Source organism: Podarcis gaigeae (assembly GCF_964106915.1).
Source record: "Podarcis gaigeae genome assembly, chromosome: 9".
NCBI classification, from domain to species: domain Eukaryota; kingdom Metazoa; phylum Chordata; class Lepidosauria; order Squamata; family Lacertidae; genus Podarcis; species Podarcis gaigeae.
This window is the reverse complement of record NC_139685.1, coordinates 55445552-55467495: the sequence shown is the minus strand read 5'-3', so window position 1 is coordinate 55467495 and position 21944 is coordinate 55445552. Positions and strand designations below refer to the sequence as shown.

Here is a 21944-nt window from a genome sequence, read left to right as displayed (position 1 = left end):
CTTTATAAGGCCTTGCATGCCATTTTTCTAGGTCCCTCCTCCTCTCCTACGGGTGAGGGGAGCACCCTGTTGCAACAGATCAATAAAGATCAAGCTTACTAGCTACTTTGCTTCTCAATATTCTCTGGTTGGCCTCTTGTTATTCTCTCCTACCAATAGGGAACCTATGTAAGGACTCTATATGGGCTCTTGAATACCCCATAAGGGAAAAGGGTAATTTTTGTTTACAACACCATCTGCCAGCAGTTTGAGCTGGCACAATATGTTGCCAACTCAAAATGTATGAAACCGGTATCATGATCTGAACATCATACCAGTCTCAGATAATTAAACAATATATCGCCCAGCTCTATTAGGAATGGCATACAAATGCATCATTTTGATTATTCTCTATCTTAGGATGTCCCAGTTTTTCTAGGAAGACTCCTGAGCTTTCATAAACTAGCTGACAAACACAAGGGCAACAGGTGATGCTTTGCCTATCACTGCACCTTCGTGAGAAAATCCCGAAAAATTTCAGCTTGAAAACACAGCTGGTGAAAGGCACAGGAGTCCAGGAATCAAAAAGAAAGGAGGTGGGGAAATGGAAGCAACAATCAAACTCTGTATTTACACAATCTTAAAACTCGGAAAACAATGGACTTTTTCCTTGTGGGAGTTTCACTGGTATAGGATTGCTCCTCTTATGTAAATAAAAGCAGTGTATAACCAGATAAGCTATGGACACACCAAGTAAAAAAAAAAAAAAAAGCATAGTGGTGGGTGTGCCTGAAACCAACAATACAACCCTTTAATGGCAACAAAATGTCCTATACTGCAATGAGATGTTGTAACAATGTTCTGTCCTAAGTACTTAGAATCATAGAATCACAGAATCATAGAGTTGGAAGAGACAACAAGGGACATTGAGTCCAACCCCCTGCCAAGCAGGAAACACCATCAGAGCACTCCTGACATATGGTTGTCAAGCTTCTGCTCACAACCTTTGACATGAGTGAGTTTATAGGCTGGAGCTTTTACTTGTTAATTCTGGGCCTTGCTATTTATTTTGGTGCTGGATACAGTACAGCAGTGTTTCCCAACCTTGGGCCTCCAGCTGTTTTGAACTACAATTCCCATCATCCCTGACCACTGGTCTTGCTAGCTAGGGATGATGGGAGTTGTAGTCCAAAAACAGCTGGAGGCCCAAGGTTGGGAAACACTGCAGTACAGTAAAAGGTAAAGGTAAAGGTACCCCTGCCCGTATGGGCCAGTCTTGACAGACTCTGGGGTTGTGCGCCCATCTCACTTAAGAGGCCAGGGGCCAGCGCTGTCCGGAGACACTTCCGGGTCACGTGGCCAGCGTGACATCGCTGCTCTGGCGAGCCAGAGCCGCACACGGAAACGCCGTTTACCTTCCCGCTGGTAAGCGGTCCCTATTTATCTACTTGCACCCGGAGGTGCTTTCGAACTGCTAGGTTGGCAGGCGCTGGGACCGAGCAGCAGGAGCGCACCCCGCCGCAGGGATTCGAACCGCCGACCTTTCGATCGGCAAGTCCTAGGTGCTGAGGCTTTAACCCACAGCGCCACCTGCAGTACAGTATTTTGAGTTTATTACTTGATCCATTTAACTTTCTGCATCTTGTTGTAAATTGCTTAGAGTTCATGACCCTGTGGGATATGTAGAATCTCAGAGTTGGAAGAGGTCTAGTCCTACTTCCTGCTCAATGCAGAAAACACAGAGTTTGAGCATCACCAGTGGTTAGCTGTAAGCAATCAATTAGTAATACTGGGGATTATAAATACAAAGTTAATGCTAACCACAGCCACGTCACAGCATGTTATGAAAACAGAATTTTCATTTGTCTCATAGAAATGGAAGCAACTAGAAAATCTGAGCAGAAGGCCTTCCATGTCCCACTGGGATTCAACAAGTTGTAACAGCCATCCCTAACCCGGTGTCCTCGAAATGTTTTGGGTTATAACTCCCATCAACCCTAGCCAGCTGTGCTAGCTGGTTGAGCTGATGGGAGCCGTAGTTCAAAACATCTGGAGAGCACCAAGGCTGACACAACATAAGGGAAAATTCATGATACACAAATCACAACTATCACCTCTAAGCATGTTCCCTATGCGAAAAGCATTTTGCTTGACTGACATATACAATAACACAAAAGCTAATTGGAAGTAGGTTCAAGGCAAACCAAACCAAAAGTACCTCTTTGCTCAACACAATATTAGTTTATGAGATGCATTGCCACAAGCTGCAACAGTCATAGATTTAGATGGCTTTTCTAAATAATTAAGCAGATTTATGTACACCTTCATTCCCTCTCACAAGTCTATTTCCTCCACCATTTTCAGGTTTCTCTAACTATAATTTGTTGTGACATTTGTAAAAGGTTAAAACCTTTAGTTGCCCAGGCATTTTAAATTATGATATTTTTAGCTGGCTAGCTGGTTTTCTTCCTATTTATTTTACTGCGTTACTGGTTATGTTTTATGTCATACCTGGAGATTTTAAATTTTCTTGTACACTGCCTTGAAATTCATTTTTGGATACAGGACAGTTTAGGCATTGTTAAAATAAATTGGACAGCTGTAGTTAGCACTTGCCTCCAAATTATGGTTTGGGTTTAGCACTCACCATAGATTGCTTGATTTGAATGTCATAGCAAAGTACTGATCTTCAACATGTGGATGAGGATCACTAGTAAGTCATGGCCTGATCCAAGGTGGGTCACAACAAGACCATCACCATCATGCAAATATATGGGAAAAGATTAAGAATGGATCCCCAAATGGATTAAGAATGGGTCCCCAAATGCATGTTTGGGTTAAAAGTCAGTCCTGGGTCAGAAAAGGTTGAAGATACCTGGTTTAGAGAAAACCATAAATTGGAAGAAGTAATCAGTATGCGCAAGAAGAGAAGTGGAGGGGAGGAAAAGCTCAAACGGACAACATATCCAACATATTTCCAGTCCTCCAAACAGTGATCTGAGCAGACAACTGAGCCACTTTTGTCAGAAAATAGGCTAAGTGATGAATCTGAGTGAAGAGTTCTGTAGGTGTCCTGTTCCCTGCCTATCTCTATTCTTGTCCACCCTGTATGTTACAATAATTCTACTCTGGAAGCAGTAGTAAGTCTTCTGGTCCTGAGAACTGAGTTGCTATTACAAAAGACTGTCATAAGTTATTGCCATAAAATTGGCGAGTTACAGAAGGCAAGTTAATTGAATGTTGCGTGTGGCTCATCTTGCAGTGCTCTTCACTCTGGGGCAGGGTGGCAGCAGATGGTGACATATTTTTTTATAGATATTTAATTATTGTTTTAATTATATATTTATTACTTCCCTGGGACCTTTGGGGAAGAGCAAGTTACAAATTCTACAAATAAATTGAGCAAAACCTATTATAAAAGATAGTGTAACTTAGGCTGACCTAAGTTACCCAAACTCCATTCAGGAGCATTTGGGAGGAGCTACTGTTGACTGAGCATGCAGGTGAGTGTGGGCCCAATTGTTGAGGATCAGGCCCTGGATCACATTGCTGAGCTGAATAGGATTTGGAATAGGTGTCTCTTCTTGCCTCCTTTCGCCTTTGCCACACCTCCAGAACACCTCTTTTGGGGACTAACTTCAACATTAGTTCCACTGGCTGAGGCCTGGCTGAGCCAGGGTGAGGGAATTACACTAACATAGCCCTGGCTGAGTTCAAGATCCATCGAATCCAAATTTTCTCATCCTGGAAGAGCTTTGGCTTGGATTTGGCTTATAATGATCTAAATTAGAGCCCTCTGGAAGCTGCCCTTATTTGTATCCAAGATTGGCTGTCACCAGCTACACAATCAAAGTAAAAATGGCTTTTTCACCTAACAGCATAAATTGTTGCAACTCTGTGTGTGGAGAGTTGGAAAGATTTGACATTTCTGCTATTGATCTAGAAAGCAGAGGAAAAGGGCATTAGAGAGATTGCTGTGTTGTACAGAGAAAAATAAATGCAAATATATTTTATATATATATATCTATTCAAATATCTCTTTAGTTTCGTATTTTTTTTCACCTGCGCACATAAATACAAGAACATTCCTTTTTAATATTTCTATTTCTTTTTCATGCACCACTTTTCTGTTACCCTAATACTCCAAGTAGTAATACTCAATTTTTTAAAGCTAGATTTTTTTTCTTGCTAGGAATACTTGGTTTACAAACTGCTACAGGGGGAAAGCTTGAATGCCTGTTTATAAAGAGCACTATAAACTTAGCCTAGGCTTTTGAATCAAATGTGTTTTTTTATTATTTAAAAACTGCCTCTTTTAAAACAAAATATATTGGCTGTTGTTGTGGAACAAGCTTTCCTAGAAAACACATTTGTGGTACCCTTATTTAAAGCAAGTTTCCACATCACTTTGTATAGAGAATTGTTCGTCACAATAACTCTGATCTTATGTTAAGTGTGTGTGTGTGTGTGTGTGTGTGTGTGTGTGTGTGAAAGAGAGAGAGAGAGAGAGAGAGAGAGAGAGAGAGAGAAGAAAACTGCAGCCAGTTTCAGAGCTGTAACAAATATACCAATCCAAATCCAAATGAGTCTTTAAAAATACAGCTTTACAGGGCAAAACTACACTGAATGCTTCATGGGTGTTCTGAGAAGAGAAGAGTCAAGTTTTGATGGCATTTCAAACCAACCCCCTCCCCTTCTGATGACATAACCTCACTCAATTCTCTCTGAGCGGTCAGCACAGACTTCCTGAGTTCCTATTGGTGTGCCCTGCATCAGCAGACATCAGAAGACAAATATTACTGGATGGACCATTACCAGGGAGGTAACTGTCATTTACTGCTGATAGCCTAAAGCTGACAGTCTGTACAAATGAAAGAAAAAGTGGGGTGTTGTTGCTTGCTCAGTGGTTTGCTTGGTTTCCTTTTTTTAAAAAAAGAAAGAAAACAAACTAATTCTACAGTCACCGACCAATTTTTGATACTTCTGTAGCTGTTTTGTCTGAATAGCAGCTTCCAAATCTATTTTACAGACCCTTTCAACTAGGATGGTGTTAAGTTTATTGTGTGCAAACTCTGTGTAACTCATCTTTTGCAAGAAGTGCAATCGGATCAACTGCATGGCTGAACTTTTGGGTATAATTATATACCTCCTTAGAGAAGACAGTTGTTCTGCACAGGAGTTTGCTCTGCTGAATGTTTAATTAAAGACTGCAAAGGAAAAATCTGAGGTGTCCTGTATACTTGTGCTAGCAACCCCAAAACATAATTCCAAGTGTGCCTAAAGGACCTCCATTGAAGAAGCCCTTCTTGAATCCCACCATACTGGATAGCTATCAGACCATCCCCAACATCCCATTTTTGGGCAAGGTACGGGAGCGTGTGGTTGCATCTCAGCTCCAAGAGTTTCTGGAGCAGATGGATTATCTAGATCAGCGTTTCGCAAACTTGGGTCTTCAGCTGTTTTTGTACTACAATTCCATCATCCCTGACCACTGCTTCTGCCAGATAGAGATGATGGGAATTGTAGTCCCAAAACAGCTGGGGACCCAAGTTTGGGAAACCCTGATCTAGATCAATTTCAATCTGGTTTCAGGCCTGTTTATGGGACAGAGATGGCTTTGATCATCTTGGTGGTTGACCTAAGCCAGGAACTGGACAAGGGGTTCTGTTCCAACCCCCATGCTATTTACTGTTTACATGAAACTGCTGGGAAAGGCTACCCAGAGTTTCAAGGTTCTGCATGCTCCTTTTCTCCTAAATCCAAGGAAGCTGTCTCAGTTCTAAACTGGTGTCTATCATCAGTAATGGCCTGGATGAGGGTGAACAAGCTGAAACTTCATCCAGACAACCCAGGTCAGTCAGAAGGTGCAACAGGGAATAGAGATTCAGCCTCCCTCTGAAAACACAGATTGGGTGTGCTTCTGCAGTCAGCCCTGAGTATGGATGCACAGGTCTCTTCTCAACAAGATTTTGGGAACTGACTGCTTTTAATGGAAAGGCTGGTGCTGTGTTGCATTATTGTAATTGTTTGTCTGGTTTTAAGAGATTTTATATAAGTATATAGTTTTAATTCTATAAATATTGAAGGGTTGTTTTTTCTATGTTTTTGGCCGTTCTTGTTTTTATCTGTAAGCCACCTTGAATCCTATTATGGGAAAAGGTGGGGTATAAATATATGATAATGGTGATCATCATGGTGATGGTGGTGTTTATGTTTATGACCTTATACCAGGTCAACTAAAGAGTGTCAAAAACATGGAGTAGGAAGTGTGAGCTAGTGTAGTATTGACAAGTTGCTGGATTTACTTTGTCGGCCAATTACTGGCCCATTTCTCAATACTCACTCTGCAATACTAGCCAATTATGTCTGTGCAGCAACCAGGTGTTGTGAAAAGAAAAAGTAGATAAGCTCATTGGCTGCAGGTTTGGAATCTGAGAAAGGAGGAGCTGCGACAAGTGGGGAAAAGGACAGACCATGAGATAGCACTGAATACGAGCCTCCGCAGGTGGGCAGGTGCTCCTTTCCCCTTCTCACAACCAGCGCCATTCCACCTTTCTGAATTGATAGCAACAGGTGCTGGCATTACTGCTGGATAAGGACAATGGCCTATCTAGTCCAGCATCCTGTTCTCACAGTGGCTGCTAAGATGGCTGTGGGAAACCAGGGAGCAGAAAGATGAGCACAAGAGCATTCTCCCCTCCCATGCTTTCCAGCAACTGGTATTCAGAAGCATTGCTGCCTCCAACTGTGGAGACAGGGCATAGCCATCACGGCTAGTAGCCATTGAAAGCCCTCTCCTCCATGAATTTGTCTAGTCCTCTTCTAAAGCCATCCAAGTTGGTGGCCATCACGGCCTCCTGGGGGAGCATGTTCCATAGATAATACAGTGGAGCCTCCGGATACGAATTATATTCATTCCAGGGATCCGTCCGCAACCCGTAAAGTTCATAGGCAGAGGTGCCATTTCTGTGCATGTGCACAGTGCACAGAGCGCTTCTGCACATGCACGCATGGCAAAACCTGGAAGTATACACTTCCAGGTTTGCCGCGTTCATAACCCGAAAGTTACGTATCCAGAGTGGTATGTAACTAAAGGGTCCACTGTACATTAAAAATCCCCACCCCACCCCAAGAAAACAGTTTGATTTGCTCCACTCAGATCCTAAAGCTTTGACCACAAGGCAATGGCAGCACTTTGGAATCTATCCACCCAACTATCTATTTATCTATCTATTTATCTTTATGGAGGCGAAAACAACACTACCCATAGACAAGACAGAGGAAGGTGTCAGTAGGTGTGGAGAAGCCACAGGGATTGCAGATCCAAAAGAGGAAAATAAGACTCGGCTAGCTTAATATGCATGGCATGATGAATGACTCCTGATAACACACTCCAGCTTCCACCTGAGGCAACCAACTGCCTCACTCTGCCTAATGGTAGGGACAGCCCTGCAGATGCTGCCCATTTTTTAAAGCAAAATCACACTATTGCACACAATTCCATTTCGCATAGGTAGAAAACCAGGCATGGGGAAGGGAAGAATTGGAATATTCTGGAAGAGGACATGGAACCCTAAACAGGAGCACTCCACACTGCAAAGCTTTGTCTCAGGTCTCATGTGTATAAACCTCACTGGGATCACAGGCATGTCATTTTCAGAAGGGAGCCTATAAACAAAATACTGGTAAATAGGATTATGTTCTGGTGCTGTTGTTTTTCAAAACGCATTTGGGAATGTTCCACATTTTTGAAAAGGCTGTGTGTTTGAGCTCATTTCTATCCTCTGACTCCACTGAACATCATCAATAGGAGCTACTTCCAATTGGTAAAATAAGATTAGTATTTTTTATGTATCTACAGTGATACCTCAGGTTAAGTACTTAATTCGATCCGGAGGTCCGTTCTTAACCTGAAACTGTTCTTAACCTGAAGCACCACTTTAGCTAATGGGGCCTCCCGCTGCCACCGCGCCGCCAGAGCACAATTTCTGTTCTCATCCTGAAGCAAAGTTCTTAACCCTAGGTACTATTTCAGGGTTAGCGGAGTGTGTAACCTGAAGCGTATGTAACCTGAGGTACCACTGTATGTATGTTGGGGGAAAACAATTCTTACCTTTATCCCAGGGTGGATTGCAACAGAAAATTCAATTGTGAAAACAGATAACACCATTACAACTATAAAACAGGTATAGCCTTCCTTCCCATGGGAGGCGGTGATGGCCAATAATGTGGGTGACTTTGATATAGGACCAGACAAATTCATAGGACCGGGATATCAATGGCCACTGGATACGATAGCTATGCTCTGCTGTCACAGTTGGAGACAGCAATGCTTCTGAACCCCAGTTGCTGGAAATCATGCTAGAGGACAGTGTTCTTGCGCTCGGGTCCTGCTTGCTGGTTTCCCTCAGGCAACGGGTTTTCCACTGTGAGAACAAGATGCTAGACTACAAGGGACATTGGCCTGATCCAGCAGGCTCTTCTTATGCTCTTATGAAGTCTACCTGAAACTTTGGATTAATTTCAAAACTTGACCTCAATAAGATCAATAGCGTGTTATGGAATGTTTGACTCCATCAAACATTTTGTAATACGCTATTGACCTTATTGAGGTCATCTTTTGAAATTAGTCCATAAATTGTTTGATTGATCTTATTGAACCTCTACTTAAACAGGATTAATGGTATGCTAACATACTTGTGTTGGTTGTACAATGGTAGTATGCAATCCACTGTGGCTTTAAAGTAGCTTCCATTTGTTGCCGAATAGCCAGGGAGGGAGCCTGAAATTGCAAGATAGTTCCCTTCCCTGTTCCTCACCCACAAATCCCCATGCAGATGCTGACAAGACTGACAGCTGGTTATTATTTTGACAATGACAATGGAGAGGACTTCGCAACATGGTGATTGGACTGGGAATCTGATGGCTCTATAAGATTTGGCTCCGTAGAGGGAAGAGAGTGACATGCCTCCCCCAAAAAACACAAGAGGAACATTGGGGTGTCTCAGGGTTCTACAGACTCACTGATGGCCCACAGATTGACTCTCTAGAAACTATTTTACTTCTGGTAAAGTACTTTGGGATTTACTCTGATGATGTCAAAATTAACAGATTTACAACTATGTACTTAAAAGGCATTTGCTGGCTAAAAATCAAGATCAAAAGAAGAGGACAAGATTATTCGCTGTGAACACTGACTAAAATAAATTTAATAACATTGATTTACTATAGTAGATACTCTTCACTGATTGTTAATATCAGGAGACTTTAAAAGCAGCTACTGCGCAGTGTTGAGAGACAGAAAAGGGAACATCAGAGAGCCCCAACACCACTATCTTAAACCTTCAACTTATGGTTGTTCCACTTGCTGGATCATCACCTTGTCATCCATAGTCACTTATGGACTCATTGTTAAATCCGTATTTATGGAAGACAATCTTACTCGGCTACGAGTGATCGCCAAAGAAGAAGAAGACTTATGATTGTGGAAAGGAAAGTTTTTAGCAATTCAAATCTATTTAATATTACTATGTTGGATTTTATAATTATTTTGATGTGAATAAATGCAAAGATTTGAACATATAATTGTTAAAAACTGATATTTGTGAGCAATGTGGAAGAGGGGGAGGGATTAGGTTTGAAAAATAGTCTTCCTCTACTGAGTCTATGACCTTGACCAGGGGTCAGCAAACTTTTTCAGCAGGGGGTTGGTCCACTGTCCCTCAGACCTGGGGGGGGGGGGAGACTATATTTTGAAGAGAAATAAAATGAATGATTTTCGCCCACCTGTAAAGAGGCCTGAAGATGCTTCGCTTTACCTGTCCCAGTTATCATCCCAATAGCCGCAGTTGGGCTTCCCAGCCAGCCAGACACCATGGCAGGGCAGGAGGCTGCGTTGGCCGGCGAAGACAGAAGCTGAAGCCCTGGCAGAGGAGCCATGGATGGAGGTCGGGGAACCAGGGCGTCACCAGAGCTTTTACCCACCACCTGCTGCTGGGAGGCACCACGGAGAAGATGACAGAACTGCCCCCCAACCAGCAAGCAGCAGCCACGGCCAATGCAATGACCTGCCTGAACGCCATGGGAGGAATGAAGGAGGTGATGAAGAAAGTGTGTGAGGAAGCAGCACAGAAAAGGGGCACAGAGAAGGAAGGAAGGGCAGACTGAGGGAGAGGGAGGAGCAGCAGGAGGAAAATGCCTCAGCAGCCGGCAGCTGGCGTCACACGCCCCCTTCACAGTGTCGCCCTGCTGAGGCGGGCAGGCAGGTGAGCCAACTCCTGCCATTGACAGCACCCGGCGTGGCACAAGATTGCTCCATCCCTGAGGAGAAAAGTGCCACCATGTGAGGGAGAGGGAGGGAGAGGGAGAGGGAAAGAACGCGCACAGTGGTGATCCACATGGCAATTCCTGGACCGTCTGTGGGCCAGATCTACGGTAGAAGGCAATTGGGCCTGATTCAGCCTGCGGCCCTTAGTTTGCTGACCCATGACCTTGACAAAGTACTGATAAAACTAAAAATAATATACGCCATGGTAGAAAAGAACTTTGTGTTTTGGAATTAAACTCTATAGAGGTAGCTGAGGAAAGGGGAGAGAATTGGTCCCCCCTCACTCTAAATAGGAAATGGCAAAAGGAAAATGTTCAATGTTAAAACTAACTAGCCAGGCCGCAAGGCAAGAGAATTTAAAATATGAAGTGTCTGATTATTAGAGCAGGGTAGTGATCCTGTTAAATTCAGGAGGCTCATGTGTAAATCTCTCTCAGCTATGAATGGGTGACCATGGATCAGTCATTATTTCTCTGCCTAACTGGGTTGTTGTGAGCTCAAAGTGTTTGTCCAGGGAGAATTGTACATACTACCCTGAGCTCCTTGGAGTAAAGTCATGATGAAATGTGGATCAGCTGCTGTAAGTTTGGTTTGGGGAAAGGCAATTCTTGCAAAGGTCCCATAGACTGGAATATCTTTGCACTGCATGAGAATTTGCAAGAAACGGGTGTCTAGTGCCAGGGATCTGTGGGCATTGGGCTGCAAGGAGGAGGAAGAAGGCAACAGAATATTGCAAGGGCATTAAGGCTCATGTAAAACTGGTCCTGCCATCCAGTCCTCATCAGCTCTGCCCCCTGCCACACTTGCTTTGGGAGTTAGAAGAGGGAAGCACGCTCTACATGCTATGGATTTTGAACCCAGCACAATCAGCTTTTCACACCATGGGGAGAGGCTAAATGCCTAGAGCAACCTCATCTTTGAGAGCCCCCCCCCCCATGATGCATGGATGGCAATAATAGCTTTCCTGTACAATCCTACCTCTCACCTTGCATACATAAATTCCATTAATTTCAATAGTGCTCATCTCCCAGCAAACATGCCTAGAATTCCAACCCCTTGCTAATAATGCAATCTTTCTTCTTTACTGCGGGGTGGTGGTGGAAGTGGAAACTGGATGTCTTGAAAATAAGCAGTCCCTAGAAATGTAGGAAACATTTGCATGCAGAAAGTTCCGGGTTCGATCCCTGGAATCTCCAGGTAGGGCTGGAAAAGACCCATCCAAAACCTGGACGAAACCTTTCTGCAGTACTAAGTGTAAACACCACTGAGGTAGATGGACCAGTTTCCTGCGCACCCTCCTCAATCTTTCCAGTATTTTCAAGGAATTTAGTAAACATCTCCCGAGTCTCGGTTCCATTCCATTTTCTACCCCATCCTAAAGCATTATGAAATGAAGCTTAAGGGTTTGCTTCACTGGGGCCCTTTAACACAGTACGCAAAGTCACACATTTGATATAGACTTGCCGCTGATCTAATACCTGAAACTGGAAGGAATCAGTGTAAAAGCACTAAGTTCCCCCATGAGGCAAAACAGTGAGAGCTTGCTATTACTGAGATCCCAGCAGGTAAACTTCTGCAGCGAATTAAGATACCCAAGGGATTTCATAATGAGGGTTGTGGTTTCTTCTTTATTAATACACAACACCACATTCTGCATTTTCCCTGTTCGCAGAGAGCTCCAGAAACAATAAGAAATTACCGTATTTTTTGCACCATAACACTCACTTTTTTCCTCCTAGAAAGTAAGGGGAAATGTCTGTGCGTGTTATGGAGGGAGTGCCTACGGGTGGCATGCCTACGGATTTTCCTCCTCTAAAAACTATGTGCGTGTTATGGTCAGGTGCGTGTTATAGAGCGAAAAATACGGTAATCCTCTTCGAGGTAAGTGTTATTCTCATGTTACAGCTGGAGAAACAGAGGCAGTTGTATGATCCCTACAAGGTCACTCAAAAAAGATGCACATCAGAGCCTAGCTGAGAATACAGATTTATACAACGGTACCTTGGTTCTCAAACGGTTTGGCTCCCGAACAAATTGGCTCCTGAACGCCGCAAATCTGGAAGTAAGTGTTCCGGTTTGCAAACGTTTTTTGGAAGCTGAACATCCGACGCGGCTTCAACTTGAGTGCAGGTAGCTCCTGCAGTCAATCGGAAGCCACACTTTGGTTTTCAAACCATTTCGGGAATCAAATGGACTCCCAGAACAGATTAAATTCGACAACCAAGGTACCACTGTAAATCAAAGTGTCCCTGTAGTTGACTTATTTATTTTATAAAACTGATACTGTACACCACTTTATTGTAAAAATAACCTCAAAGCTACTTACAAAAAGAGTTTACCTGCTGAGTCACTTTTGTACTGAATAATAGTTCTACATTAATAATCTTGGAATGCAACATGTATTGCCCAATCATTGTAATACTCGAAAGTAATCTACTTCATTTAGCTTAACAAATATTTGGTAGTTGGTTTTTTCTTTTAATAGTGTGACCTAGCTATTAAAAATAATTGCTTAATATTAGAACCATAGGCATACCTAGGGTGCCTTGGCAAGGAACTGTATCAGAGTACCTCCCCTCCCCCCCCAAAAAAAAAATCAACCACAACAGCCACACCAGAAATTGCTACATGTTACAGAACCCAAGTACTTGAAGAGTCCAGGGTAAGGACAAAGTGAGGAGGAGGAGGGAGGGGAAGCATGCATTTGTGCTACAGTGCAAGAAGGAAAGGAAGCTGCACCTACATTTTATCTCACCACGATGCCGCACACATACGGTATATTTCACACTCCATAGTATCCCACAGTCTACCTTCACACTCTCACTCGCTAGATCATCACCTTGTCGTGGTGAGTGAGCTTGAACGTTCCTATGACCCTTGTGAGTGAAGCTGCCGGGAGTCTCGTACTCCCAGCAGGGTCACCCAAGACGGTAAGGTCAAAGGGGAGAAGCTAGATAAAGAATGACCCAAGAAGTCCTCAATGGAAGAACAGGCGGATGATAACAAGCGGTATGTTACAACGGCTGTGAAGGCAGATGAAGGCTGCAGCAGAAAAGAATATACCGGTCGTCGTGATACTTATGCCATTGAAATAGAGCCTTACTGCGAAGACCGTGCGTTGGTCAGCGTGCACTGATCTACACAAATAAAACAAATTCATGCACAGACATCTTCCAAAAAACCATCCCAAATGGACTCAGTGTTAAAACTGTGTTTATGGAAGACAATCTGACTCGGCAAAGAAGAAGAAGACAACACATAGAAGATGAAGACACTGCCTTGCCATTTCTCCTACCGCTCAGCTCTCAGCTCTTGCCTAAACTTACCACCTTACACAGGTAATTAAAGACAGATTTCTGGCAGCTGGTTTTCCCAATCCTTAGATATGCCTCTGATTAGAAGTAAGTACCATGTTGCAAATCAATATCAATAATATATACTATGAAACACATACCGTAAGTAGTTGAAAGATACCTGGTGTAATTCTTTAACTGAACCTGCACACACCTTGAGTTTGACTAGTACCCCTAAGGAAATGTCTGGGAAGCTAAAGCACAAGCTCATTACAATGTAAACAATCACTAAAGATTAGCAGCAAATATCATTTGACAATAAGCATCAGTATCACATATAATTATTGCACAAGTTTGAAATGTTTCATTTCCCCCTTTAGTGAGCAGTGTGAAGCTCAACATATATTGCTCCCAGCCCTACAAAGCTCCAAGAAACTTACCAGAGGCAACAGAAACTATCTTTTTCAAAACCAGACAATTTTCAACCTCTCAAGGCTACTCTTCCTCATAGGAGACAGAAGAAGCATCCACACATGACTTCTTTTGTGTTACTTTCCAATAAATTTTGAAGGTCACACAGAAAATTCTGAAGATTCACCTAACAGAGTACAGGTTTGTTTGGCAAAGTGAGTAAAAAATGAGAGTTGGGTATTGATACTTGTCCAGCTCTCAGCCATTCTGCTACTGTTTACTATGCTTACTATAGATATAGGAGAAAGACATCTGGACAAAATTTTGTGTGTAAATCAGTACTGGGGGTAATAATTTATCCCTTCTCTCCCAAATGGATAAAACAATTAGAGAGCTTGTTGGTGCAACAGATAAAAAAATCAGAGATGGGTTGAACAGGATAGCTCATTGCAAACAATGAGGCAAAGTACTATAGAAGACTATAGAGAGGCCGTAAACTAGAATACATAGAATCATAGAAATGTAGTGTTGGAAGGGACCCTGAGGGTCATCTAGTCCAGTGATGACTACTTGAAAGAGTGAGATACAAAGCAGATGTCGAAAATAAGATACAGACTGGAGCATAGGTGTGCTAGCAATGATGATATGTGGGGTACAGAAGATAAGCAACAGACTGCAAGGTGGCACGCTACCTGGGGAACATGTATGAAGCTGCCAACAGACACAAGCTGAAGAAGTAAAAGATAGTGGGTGACAAAAGTGGGAGGTGACACAGTGGCATCCAGAAAAGAGAGGGAAAGGATGTGGATGGAGTTGTGGAGAAGGGCCTGAGAGCATAAAGGTAAAGGTAAAGGTACCCCTGCCCGTACGGGCCAGTCTTGCCAGACTCTGGGGTTGGTGCGCCCATCTCACTCAAGAGGCCGGGGGCCAGCGCTGTCCAGAGACACTTCCGGGTCACGTGGCCAGCGTGACAAAGCTGCTCTGGCCAGAGCCAGAGCCAGAGCCAGAGCTGCACACGGAAACGCCGTTTACCTTCCCGCTGGTAAGCGGTCCCTATTTATCTACTTGCACCCGGGGGTGCTTTCGAACTGCTACGTTGGCAGGCGCTGGGACCGAACGACGGGAGCGCACCCCGCCGCAGGGATTCGAACCGCCGACCTTTCGATCGGCAAGCCCTAGGCACTGAGGCTTTTACCCACAGCGCCACCTGCGTCCCGGCCTGAGAGCATAAACTGAGCTAAATTCCATCTGTTTTCAGTAGCTAACAGTAAGGTGGTACATTGATGCCATTTCTATAAAGGTGTTTCTGTTGAAAGAGAAGTGCCTCAAATCTATTTGACAATTTGATAATACCATTTTTTTCTTCAGTTAGGCTTTCAGTGTCAGTAGAAGAACCAGATTTTTAATTCAGCTTAGAGTTCCTAATGTGAGGCCTATTTTTGGAAAGTGATGTGCCCTGGCACATAGATTTGTATATGGTGAAACTGTTTTTTCCTTCCTGTCTCCAAGCTGGTAAAGTCTTTATGAATGTACAAAACATGCCTTCTCTGCACCAGCTATGGACTTGAGTCTTTCAAGGGGTATACTATTCCATCTAGAACAGGATATACTCTATATCCCAATTCCCAGTTCAGCTCTCCTATTGACCAGAAAGATGTTTTGACTGATAGTATCAAAAACCAGGACTACACTCCCCCTAACCAGAGGGTGGGGGAACCTGTGCTCCTCCAGATGTTGTTGGACTTCAGTTCTCATCAGCCCCAGCCAGCATGGTCAATGGTCAGAGATTATAGGAGTTGCAATCCAGCCACATCTGGAGAATCACAGGTTCCTCACCCCTGCCCTAGTCAATTCCCAGTGAAGGTCACCCACCAAGTCAGTTCCCAGTGAAGGTCACCCACCAAGGTGACCAAGGCAGTTTCAGTTCCAAAATCAGTCCTCAACTCAGATTACAAATGATCCCAATAATCAGTTTTGACCAAGGAAGCCTGGAGATGAGTCATTGCCACTCATTGTAGCAATTTGCTATGAAATGAAAAAATGAGAGACTGGCTTAGAATTGTCTAAAGTGGCAAGGTCCACTGAGGTCTTACTACTGCTTGCTTTAAAGTAGATGGTGCTGTACCTTCTGCAAAAGATAAGATTTAACCAATCTTGCCATCTTGCTCTGCTAGTGGCTTTCACCAGCCAGGATGGACAAGGTCAACAATAACAGGTTTGGTCTCAAAGCTCCAAGCAACTTGTCCACATCCACAGGTTGAAGAAACTGAAATGTGTCAATCAGAATATGTCAAGCTAGTATCAAGGGCACATACATTGCTCATGATTTAAATGCAGAGTGAAGTTGGAGCGGATATGGGCAACTTTATCAGCAAAGTGTTGGGTTTTTAAAAATAATTGCTCAAAGCGGGTTTTCAAAAGTTCGTTAGCTCCAGATGAAATAAGGTCCTAACCACTGAAAAAAGCTCTGCTGGGCTGGCACTGAACTGATGCGATGGTAGCAGAGAATTCAGATTTCTTTGCTGCCATCATAACTATAGAGTAGTCTCTAAAATGATCTAAAGCTTGTGTTTGATGTATCAAAAATCTTCATCCAATTATTTATTTTTATTATTATTATTATTATTATTATTATTATTATTATTATTATTATTAATGTATTTATGTCCTGCCTTTCTACAAAAGTACACAAGGCAGCATAGGCAAAAATCAATGTCATACCAGCACAATCCCAAAGGTTACCTGGAATACAAATCAAACTACCATCACCCTATGCCATCTCCAGTCATTTCAGTAAACCAAAGAGCAGGAGCACTTGCAGGCAGGAGAGGGTGCTTGAGGTATCAGGAATGAAGCCCCAGCCACAACTTCATCCTCCAGAGCAGTCAGGAATCCATCAGTGTCTGCAGACAGACCATTTTAATTGGCCCTTCACCCCTGCAGAGGTTAGGCATCTCAGGAAGCCTAGATGCTACCAGTTAAGGATAATTAATTACAATTAAGTGTAATTGTCATCCCCAGATCACTACCATCCTATCCCAGATGGACCACATCAAACATGTGTGACATCACATGATCAACTGAGACAGGCCCATGGTGGTCAAGGAGGGCATGAAATTCTGAGCTGCTACAGATGAGGGGGGCTCAGGATGTGAAACCAGTACCACCCCCACCAGGGAAACTTTTGGGGAGACAGATGGATATAAGAATTCATTTTAAAATTCATTTTTCAAAAAAATTAAAGGAGGGATATGAATGTTCTAAAGACATTAAAATTTAGATCTCTCAGTATAATACTGTCACAGTCTTCAGTACAGCCATCAAGAAAGATGTGCTGAAGGTCCTCAGTGCCCCCACCAGTTTACTGTTAAAAGAGCATTTTTAAGGTCAATGAATTACTTCCTATATTTTCTATCCTTTCAAACTGCCGAGAAGAGCTGTTTGTACAGGTTTTGATAGATGGCTTTTCCTTATTTTTTCCAAGATTTTTTATGCTTGTACTTTTGTTATTATTGCATTCATATTGTTTGCTGCCCTGGGAACTTTTGAGTGTGTTGAAGATATGTGATATAAATTTAATGAATAAATTTATTGTGGAAGAACCCTCTAGCAATAGACAGTGGGAAAAGGAGATGCACCCCCCTTTCTCAGCTTTTTTTTAGTGAGCAGTGCTGCTGAAGAAAAGTAATGGAGCAAAGAAATCTAAGAACCAGGGGTTTTTGCAGGGTTGGGGGTGAGAGGAGAACGTATAGAAGTGTACACCAACATTTGCCATCCTAGTGTCCTCCAGATAGACTACAACTCCCATCATGTTGAAGCCTCATTCATGCCATGCATTTAAAGCACTATGATAACATTTATTCCCCAAAGAATTCTGGGAGCTGTAGTTTGTTAAGGGTGCTGAGAGTTGTTTGGAGACCCATATTCCCCTCCCACAGCTAGTTCCCAGAGTGGTTTTTACAAGAAGTCAATCTTCACATGGAGCACTGGGAACTCCTTGTGAGGGGAGAAGGCAGTTTTGTGAGGGGAGAAGGCATCTCCTAACAACTGAGTACTGTTGACAAACTACAGCTCCCAGAATACTTTGGGGGGACCCGTGCTTTTTTAGCGCAGTATTATAGCGCTTTAAATGTATGGATAACTCAGTTGGTTAGAGCAGGGTGCTGATAATGCCAAGGTTGCAGGTTCAATCCCTGTCAGGGAGCTGCATATTCCTGCATTGCAGGGGGGTTGGACTACATGATCCTCAGGGTCCCTTCCAACACTATGGATTCTATGAATTTGGCCTGGGACTGATGGGAGCTGTAGTCCAAAACATATGGAGGGCACCAACTTGGCAAAGGCTGCCACACTACTTGAAAGTGAGAGGGCCACAGCTCACGCAACAAATGTTTGCTGGCTAAAAGAAGTACAAAAGTTGACTAAAAGTTTGCACAGAATAGATGAGGACAGGGGGAGAGACAGGGAGAATATTTAAGCTGCCAGACAAAGAGTATCTCTTTTTTTTTGGCATGTCCCCTTTGACAGCGGTTTGACCTGCAGCAATCATCAGGTGATCACGTCTGGCTCTATCCCCCGCAGCCCCCAAGTCTCACCTGATGACTGCTGCAGTCAAACCGCCGTGAAATGGGGCCAAGAATGAAACATGCAAACAGACAAATCTAGACATTTGGCAACCTCGTCTGAGAAGAGTTCCAAATCGATCGTCTAGCAGATCTGTGCCAGGTGTGGAAAGGAGCATCGTAGCGAGCCGCGCACTTGCCTGCATGCCAACCTGATCAGCACACAGACTGGTCACCTCACTACAGCAGGGTGACAGCAGGGTGACTACGTCGTGGCACCGTTGTGCAACGGTGCCCTCGTTGGCTCTTGGAGGGCCCAGACACTTCACCCCACCGATCTGCTGACCTCCCTCATGTAGCTGCTGCAGTTCAGGTGAGGACAGGCGAATGCTGCGTGACGACCGAGAGAAAGAGAGAGGGGTGGAGAGATTTTGAACGCGGGGCGGGCCAGGGCGAATCTGCTACCTGGCAAGCGCGGCCCGGCCTACATAAGGAAGGAAGAAGGGGCGGAGCAGGATGGCAGATTTAAACCTGAGAGAGCATGAACTGGCTAGGGGCAGGCACGTGTTTGTGTCTGGAAGGATGGCGGCTCCCCGCAGGTCGCAGCGGCAGAAGCAGGCCAGGAGGACAAGAGGAGACACACACACGATCAGCTCCATCCTTCTCCCTCCATGCAGGGAAAAGGGGTTGCCTTCTCCACCCATCTCCTTCCAACGCGAAATTTCTAAGACAACAGATGCCAGGGCTCAACCTAACCCGGCCCCTCCCTGCCGGCGGCCTGGGTCACTCCGTGGGAGCGCGCTCTGCTCATGCGCGGAGGAACTGGCCACTCTCCGACTTGATTTGCATGGTCCCGGCGTTTCAAAAATAGGTTCAGGGACCGAGCCCGGGTTCAAAATTAAGCCCTGTCCGCGCAGCGGCTCCCATGGCGTCACCTCATTTCCCCTCTCCATCTCCCCACTGATTCGCCCACAACGGCATGTGCTTGTTTGAGGAAAGGCGCGCGCGCATACACACACAGTCTCGCTGGCCGGCTCAGGCTAGATCCGGGGGGTGCTATGAGTCTGTCTGGAAAGCTTCCCCCCTCCATTTTCCTCCCTCCGATGCGGACCATCATCCTCAAAATGGAAAAAAGGATGCATTTTTCAGTCCTCTTGGGGTGGCACGTCAAAGTTTACTTAGAGAAGGTTGTCAGGATCAAAGGCACTTTTAAGCCAAGGACATTGTATCCGAGACTTTTATTGTAGCAAGAGATCTCGATGGAGATCAGATTTGGGATCGCGGCAGCAGGGAGGGAGAAACCGCCATAAAATAAAAAAAGCACCTGACGAGTCTAGCCTAAAGTCTAGCTGTGAGCAGAAACTCCCTCCTACGGCAGAGTCAGAGAAGATGCAGGCCACTTCGTCAGCGGCAAATGCGTATAATTTTACATTTGCCCCTCTCACCTTCTTACTATTGCTTTACCTGAATGCTGAATGTGACCAGCCTTACTACTTCTCGGCTCCCAAGTTCCCAGCCCCTCCCTGCCTTCCAGGCAACCGGCGGCAGGAAGAGGAACCCCTCCTCTCATCATCCTCTCCAAACCCATCCATAGAAATCTACCCCGCGCTTAGATGCACGGCTATAACGCGAAGGCAAAAGTGATCCCAGCCCCACCGAGAGATGCTGGGAGCGGCGGCTTCTTTATCAGCAACGAAGCGAGGAGGCTTTTTTTTTTCATTTTTGCATGGATCGAAACAAGCCTGTATTCACCTCCTACACACATACAAAAGGGGGTGGGGGGGGGAGAGGAAACATGCATGGTGAGGGGTGGGGGGAGGTAAAGGACTCCGAGTAAAATTAGGAGTCACAACAGAAGAGAGGGTGCGAATTAAAGACGCATGGGGCGCAATGGGTGAAACAGAGCGAGGGCCTAATACAAAACGGTCGTGCTGGAGAAGCAGATGGTTTCTAAGGACGAGGAACAATGTGGGAGATGTGCTCTATTATATAATATATCTATATACAGTATAGGCATCCAAATAAACAACAGGAACACTGTCTTCCCCAGAAGACAGTGGTGTTCTTGTTCCAGCCTGGGAGGGTTCCCAACACTAGACCCATTCACGGAAAGCGTTACCTACACGCGATGCGCGCCGACCCACACGCCAATAATGCACTCTGTGGCGCACACACGCGCGCGCGCGCGCGCCCCGGACGCACAGAGGCGTCTTGGGCACATTGGGCGATCTGCATTCTCTCCCCTCCGCCACCGCTCGCCCCGCTCCCTTCCTCCTTCGCTTGTAATCCTTGCCACGGCAGGAGGGAGGGAGCGAGAGCATCACCCGGAGACGCACACGCTTTGCTCCCAGCCAGAGAGCACCGGCTCGCCCGGAGCTGCCGCCGCCGCCGCCACCACCATCATCACTCACCAGTTCTCTTGCATCCATTGAATCGCTTCATTCTCGTTGAACTGCTTCTCGAATTCGTATTCTTGCAGAGTCAACACTGACATGTTCATTGGAACGATCTTGGAGGGGAAGCTTCCTTACGCCTGGCTGACAATACAAGGTCTGCGAAAGGCCCCCCTTTCCCCCCCGCTCAGCGTCTCGTCAGGTATCCCCACCACACGGCCTCATCCACCACCTTCTCCTTTTCTTCTTCGCCCCTCTTTCTCTCTCTCAGCTATATCCTTGTTGTAGCATTGCTTTTATCCTCTTCCTATAACCTCCTCTCGTGTCTGGAGATCTCTCCTCCTCTCCGCTTCTGCAATCCACCCTGGGCGGAAAGGGAGCCGCGGCGGTCTTAGTGCCCAACCGTCGTTCAGAGCCTCCCCAAGTCCATTCATTCCTGTTGGCTTTCCTAACTAGGCAAGCTTCCAAGTGTGGGTAGAAAAGAAACGGGTGGAGGGGCGGTGAGGCGGGGCTTGCAGCAGTGCGAAGGTTTTGCTTTCCTAACCATGCTGAGTGACACATGCAGGCGATTCGCACGCTTCCATACCGTGAAGGACCTTTTCTGCTCAGTTTGCACATCAGATAACACCTTCAACCTGGCTTTCAAACCTTGGCAGCAACACACTTTTTAGGGACGTGTTTTAAACTTGTCTTTACTCTCCAAGCCTTCCTTGATTCCTATCATTCCCATAACTTGATTAAAATGTTGATTGTGGGACACCTTCAGGAGAAAAAAAGGCTAAGGAGTAAACCCTAAGTCCCTAAGACAATTGGATGCCACCTTGTTTGCCCTCCTTCCAGCAACTCCTGCAGCCAAGCTGGTGACAAACATATTACTCTTCTTTCCTTTGGACCACATCAGTGAGGCTGAGAGGGGAGTCTTGTTGTCTGGGCAGCCCAGGACCTCCACACACACTGCTCAGGCTTGCACCCCAGGGAG

The 21944-nt window shown here is 44.9% G+C and overlaps 1 protein-coding gene across 1 annotated transcript in view; it reads right to left on the bottom strand.

The window, feature by feature from the left end:
* The window catches only part of ELOVL6 (ELOVL fatty acid elongase 6), a 74367-nt gene extending 53041 nt beyond the window's left edge, over nucleotides 1-21326 (bottom strand). The window contains exon 1 of the mRNA XM_083756929.1: nucleotides 20984-21326. Within this exon, the coding sequence (XP_083613055.1) occupies nucleotides 20984-21072 (89 nt within the window). The 5' untranslated portion in view covers nucleotides 21073-21326. The remainder of the gene's footprint in view (nucleotides 1-20983) is intronic.
* Nucleotides 21327-21944: the final 618 nt, after the last annotated feature.